At 50.0% G+C, this 6,159-nt stretch overlaps 1 protein-coding gene across 3 annotated transcripts in view; it reads right to left on the reverse strand.

The window, feature by feature from the left end:
• Window positions 1-6,159, reverse strand: part of AKAP8 (A-kinase anchoring protein 8) — a 23,843-nt gene that overhangs the window by 6,700 nt on the left and 10,984 nt on the right. For 2 of the 3 annotated variants that reach the window (XM_023517190.1, XM_023517191.1), the window contains exons 8-10: window positions 4,724-4,757; window positions 2,767-2,962; window positions 126-267 (exon numbers count right to left, since the gene is read on the reverse strand). In XM_023517190.1, coding sequence (XP_023372958.1) covers window positions 126-267; window positions 2,767-2,962; window positions 4,724-4,757 — 372 coding nt within the window. The remainder of the gene's footprint in view (window positions 1-125; window positions 268-2,766; window positions 2,963-4,723; window positions 4,758-6,159) is intronic. The other variant, XM_003796613.3, reaches the window with a different exon arrangement.

Here is a 6,159-nt window from a genome sequence, read left to right on the forward strand (position 1 = left end):
AAAAAAAAAGAAACCGTAACTGAGACTAGGCCTCTCATTTCCTTTCTCTTTTCCCTTTTCTGTGAGGAATTTGTTGCCTGCAGGATAGTCAGGAAATGTTGAGATGGAGGCCAAGGGTCCTTTACCTGGAGGAACTCCACTGTCTTATCAGGGAGTTTGGTACTTATAAACCGCAGCGTCTCTTTGTGAAATTTGCTCTGCAGATGTTTCTGGATCTCTTCATCTTCAAAGCTACGAAACTTACAGACAGAACAGGCAAACTGAATCCTGGGGAAGGGAAACGAGGAGAGCAATGAGGTGGGGAAGACTAGCTCATCTCTGGGCAGAGCTAAAATGTAAATGGGAAAGCAATTTCTGAACCAAGACCTTGGAAACCTTTGGGGTGCCAGAGTAGCAGTTTAACCAGGATTCCCCAGCTGAGAAATGGGAACATAGCCTTTCAAGTATTTCAGGAAAATGACAGTTCAGAACTGTGGACTTGCTTATGCTCTGGGGGCCCAGTACCTAACTCCATAGTTTCTCAGATAGGTTTATCTCTGTAGCCAGGGAGATAAAACAAAACAACCCCATTCTAAATAAGGAAAAATTCCTGAAGGGCTTATACAATTGAGTACTCATATAACCCCAAATCAGTTCTCATCAATTCAACATAAATACCCATCATGTCAAATTCTTTTTTATTTCTTCTGAGACAGAGCCTCAAGCTGTCCCCCTGGCTAGAGTGCCATGGCATCACAGCTCACAGCAACCCCCAACTCCTGGGCTCAAGCTAGTCTCCTGCCTCAAGCCTCCCAAATAGCTGGGACTATAGGCGCCCACCACAACGCCTGGCTATTTTCTGGTTGCAGCCCAACATTGTTGTTTGGAGGGCCCAGGCTGGATTCAAACCTGCCAGCTCAGGTGTACGTAGCTGGCACCTTAGCCACTTGAGTCACAGGTGCCGACCCCTGGCTGGACTTGAACCCGCCAGCTCTAGTGTATGTGGCTGGCGCCCTTAGTCCCTTGAGCTATAGGCACCAAGCACATCATGTCAAATTCTATGGATACAAAGCCAGGCTCCTTTGTTGTGTGCTTTCACACCCTCACCAAATTTCAACCATTCTATATATTGAGGGGGGAGTGACCTGCAAGACACTCAGGCTCCCATAGTGGGGAGCTCTTTCCCTGGCTCTGCCCTGGAGGTTCTAGCTCTCCTGGGGTAAGGGTGTAGGTTTTCAGGGTTCCTTAACCCACAGTTCTGCCAGCTCCCCATGGCCTAGTTTCTGAACTGACAAGCACCATGAGACACTTTTCTAGACACATTCCCTGACAAAAGTGAAAATAAGTCTTCCAGGGCCCATGTACAAATTTGTCAGGAAACTACCGAAAAGATGGGGAAGGGGGGGGTTTCCACACTTCCTTTCTACATCTAGACCTCCCTTATAACCACTTCTCTAAATCCTTTTTAGACCCTTGATCACTAGTGAAGCACCTGTTTCCTTAAAAAAGTCAACTCAGGGCCAGGCAGTGGCTCATGCCTATAATCCTAGCATTCTGGAAGGCTGAGGTAGGGTAGATTGCCTGAGCTTCTAAGTAGAAGACCATCCTGAGCAAAAGTGAGACCCTGTCTCTAAAAATAGCTGGAAGTTGTGGCAGGTGCCTGTAGTCCAAGCTACTAGGGAGGCTGAGGCAAAAGGATCGCTTGAGCCTGAGAGTTTGAGGTTCCTGTCAGCTATGAGGCCATGGCACTCTACTGAGGTGGCAAAGTGAGGGAGGCAAAGTAAGACTCTGTCTGTCTCAAAAAAAAAAAAAAAAAAAAAAAAGGCTTGGTGCCTGTCACATACAAGAGGGCTGGCGGGTTCGAACCCAGCCTGGGCCTGCCAAACAATGACAACTACAACAAAAAAATAGCCAGGCATTGTGGCAGGTGCCTATAGTCCCAACTACTTGGGAGGCTGAGGCAAGAGAATCACCACTTGAGCCCAGAAGTTTGAGGTTGCTGTGAGCTATGATGCTACAGTACACTAGGATGGTGACTAAGTGAGATTCTGTCTAAAAAAAAAAAAAGAACAAGACTTAAGGAATTGCTTTTTTTTTCATGGTTTAGTTTTTTGGTAAAAATAATCCAATGCCTGTCAACTCAGTATCCACGTGGCACAAAATAGGTCTAATCTACCCATCATCTATCTGTTTAAAAGTGAGAATTTCGACCAGTTGGCATTTCTTTGCACAAGAAAATCAATGTTCCATTTGGACCATTAGGTCCAGGATTCCTCAGGCCCTCACTTGGTCACCAGGGATTTCCATTTCTAGTTAGAAGTCACATGATCACTGCAGAGAGGAAGGTGCGTGGCATGCAGTGCAGTCACTCTGACACTCTCTGGGCTTCAGGTTTTTGTATTCTTCTTCCATTTCAAAATAAAATCCTGATGGTAGGGCCATCTCTGAGTATATACCAGCTGTGTTAAACTTGAGAGCTGGTCTGATTGAACAAGGTACCCAAAGGGAAGGTTAGCAGCTCTGCTGAGTGAAGGTTACTTGTCTGGGATGCCAGACACCAAGCCAGGGGACATGGACACCCTGGAGGGATAACAGAGCCCCCTGCTGGGCATATCTAAGTCATACAGATCAACCAGCAATGCTGGGCTTTTCTATACTCCTGAATCATTTCCCAATCTGTGCCTGGAGTCAGATCACAGCAGGCTCTCTGCCTTGGGGATCAAGGACGGAGCCTCAACAGTGCCAGGCCCAGCCCCCTCCAGGGGGGGATCTGGGCCCATACCTCACCTATCAGCGGCTCGGTCTCGCATCCTGTCTCTCCTTCGTTGCTTTTCTCTTCTCTTCTTCACTTCTTCATCCTCCTCATCTTTCTCTCCTATAACAGACAAGTTCCTTCCAGATGCTCTGAGGGACCTGCACTCCAGGGCCTTGTTGGGGCTGCGGCTTGGCTGCTCCCTCCACCACACGGCAGGGTCAGGATGCCCTGAGGTACCATCAGAGGCTCCTGATGGGCACTGGTCTTGGGTGAGAACCCATTGGAGTTGCCTCACTCCCCCAATGGCCTGGGAAGACCAGGATGGGCCAGGGACACAGCCTGCCATTCCCATGTGCACTATGGGCCCTGCTCTGTGTCTTTCCCATTCTGCTTATCCAATTTAGCACCCTGTGATGGGGACTTCTCCCAATGTCACCTTAAGGAGAGAAGCCAATTCTCCCCAGGTAAAGAGGCAGCAGCTGGAAGGCCTCAGGAAATGAAGCGAGCCGCTCTATAGCCCTCTGTCCCACCTCTAGGTGGACCATGACAAGTGTCCTGTTGGCTTTGTCTCAACTAGGGTCTCAGCAGGTCTGATAGTCCTTGCTGGCCCAACCTCTATCTTCCACTCAAAAACTCCCATCAATCTAGGGCTTTCCCAGAGTGGTATGGGAAGCAATCCTAGAAACAAAACTGGGAAGAGACCTACTGGTCCTCCCGTCCGTCCCCTGGGGCCAGTGCAGGAGCTCCTCAGAGAGCCATGTGGCCAGTGTCCCAGCATGAGGCCAGGCTGGGTCCCTGAGGTTCAGGGCCAGGGCTGGATGCTGAAAAAAGGTTGGATAAGCATCTGAACTGTAACCCCTACCCCTGGTGCCAGTCCCGAGACTGTCCCACGAAGATGGCGACCGGTGTGCGCTGCTCAGAAGCCTCTCAAAAGGGCGTGTGGGGTTTTTGGCAAGAGGTCACTGCCTGAAACTATGACTGCTGTTTAATAGCAAAGTCATCCCGGGTAGGTAGCAGGACCTGCGCGCAACAAACATGTCACCTTTGCTTTAGCATTTGCCCCGCCGCACGAGCTGCTAAATGCTCGGTGTGGTCCCATGCTACGGGCAGAAATGCTTCAGGATCTGGGGTGGGGAGACCGCAGAGGGTCAGCTAAGCCTGAAAACACAAGAGAAGGAGCATCTGAGCCAAGGGCCTTCAGAACTTATAAAAGCAGAGCCACGAAGGAATCACTTTATGATCCTTGAGGTAATCAGCTATGGACAGACCCATGAGAACAGGGAAAGAAACACGTGGCTTCCAGGAAACTTCAAACTTCACCTCAGGCCACTATTCCATGGCCCTCCAAGGGTTTTTACTTTGGTCTGTCCTTGCTACTTCCTTTAGGCTCTTAGGTTTCCCATGCTGGAAACTATAAGGCCTGCTGATCAGTGACTGCCTCTAGAGGATCTGGTGGGCCTGGGTATACTTGACAGCCCCCACCCCCACCCCCCACCATTGTACTCCCCACACCAGCAGGTTTCTACTCTGTCCCACATACTCAGCACTGTAGCTGCTGGTTTCCCCACGAGGAAGGCTGAGAGCATAGCCCCTGACATAACTGGACAGGATGAATCCCAGGAGACAACAGTACAGGGACCTGCACTGGCCGAAGGGGGCACACAGAAGATGGACTGGAGGGGCCTCTTCTCTGTTTCTGAGATTCTCCCTTTCCTAGCATGGAGAGCTGTTGTAGCATTCCTCTCTCTTTCTCTCAAGCCTGCATCAGTGAGGCAGAAGGACCTGTTTTCTGAGAAATGCTTCCCCGAGACACTTGGAAGCAAAGCCTCGTGCGAGTACTCTGGTCAAGGCCCACCCAGTAGCCACAGCCTCTCCTCTGCCTTAAACAGCTGGCCCAACCATTGAAGCCCCCAGCTGAGAGGTGGGCAGTGAGTATAGGGCAGACAGGCAGACACAGGAAAGCTGCAAAGGACACTGGGTAATGCCTACCTCTCTGCCTCCCGGAGTCGCAGAATTCGTCCTCCTGAAAAAGGGTACACGTAAAATTGGGCAATGAGGTGAGATTTTCAGAATTCTCCACAACCAGCCCAGCTCCCTGCCACTGCTCACTCTGTAGGCTCATCTTAGATGTAGAACACTGTGCCACCAAGAAATAAGCCATGATTTGTCAGGACAAGCCTAGGAGCCTTGGGATAAACCATTGTGTTGTTACTATTAATGGCTGTGTTCAGCAATTCTGTGATGACAACTTTTTTTTTTTTTTTGCAGTTTTGGCCAGCGTCAGGCTTGGGGCTTGAATCCACCCACCCCCAGTATGGGCCTCCTTGAGCCACAGGCGCCGCCCGATGACAACTTTTTTTTGAAACAGAGTCTCTTGCCCTAGGTAGAATGCTGTGGCATCATCATAGTTACAGCAAACTCTTGGGCTCAAGAGATCGCCTGCCTCAGCCTTCCAAGCACCTAGGACTATAGGCACCTGCCACTATGCCAAGCTAATTGTTTCTATTTTTTATAGAGATGAGGTCTCACTCTTGCTTAGGCTGGTCAGGTGGTCCACGTACCTTGGGCTTCCAGAGTGGTAGGATTCCAGGCGTGAGCCACTGTGCCTGGCCTTTTTTATTTTATTTTTGAGATAGAGTCTCACTATGTCACCCTTGGTAAAGTACTGTGGCGTCACAACTCACAGCAACCTCAAACTCTTGGGCTTAAGTGATTCTCTTGCCTCAGCCTCCCAAGTACCTGGGACTACAGACGCCTGCCACAATGCCCGGCTATTTTTTGGTTGTAGCTGTCGTTGTTTGGCGGGCCTGGGCTGGGTTTGAACCTGCCAGCTCCAGTGTATGTGGCTGGTGCCTAGCTGCTGAGCCACAGGTGCGGGCCTTTTTTAAAGTTACCATCATTCAATTCTTTCTAAAACCACAGAACTACCTGCCCTCTAACAAAGGCCCACCTAGACATTCTGTCCAACTTTTTTTTCTTTTTGAGAGAGAGTCTTACTTTGTCACCCTGAGTAGAGTGCTGTGACGTCATAGTTCACTGCAACCTCAAACTCTTGGGCTCAGGTGATTTTCCTGCCTCAGCCTCTTGAGTAGCTGGAACTACAGGTACAGCAATTTTTAGAGATGGGGTCTCACTCTTGTCCAGGCTGGTCTTGAACTTCTGAGCTTAAGCAATCCACCCACCTCAGCCTCCCAGAGTGCTAGGATTATAGGCGTGAGCTGCCTCAACTAGCCTCTTCAGCATTCTTTATTGAAAATGGGCTTTGGCTCGGCGCCTGTGGCTAAAGTGGCTAAGGCGCCAGCCACATACACCTAAGGTGGCAGGTTTGAATCCAGCCCAGGCCCGCCAAACAACAATAATGGCTGCAACCAAAAAATAGCCAGGCATTGTGGCAGGCGCCTGTGGTCCCAGCTACTTGGGAGGCT

This window comes from Otolemur garnettii, unplaced genomic scaffold, assembly GCF_000181295.1.
Source record: "Otolemur garnettii isolate 467f Iridium unplaced genomic scaffold, OtoGar3 scaffold00105, whole genome shotgun sequence".
In the NCBI taxonomy this organism is placed as follows: Eukaryota; Metazoa; Chordata; class Mammalia; order Primates; family Galagidae; genus Otolemur; species Otolemur garnettii.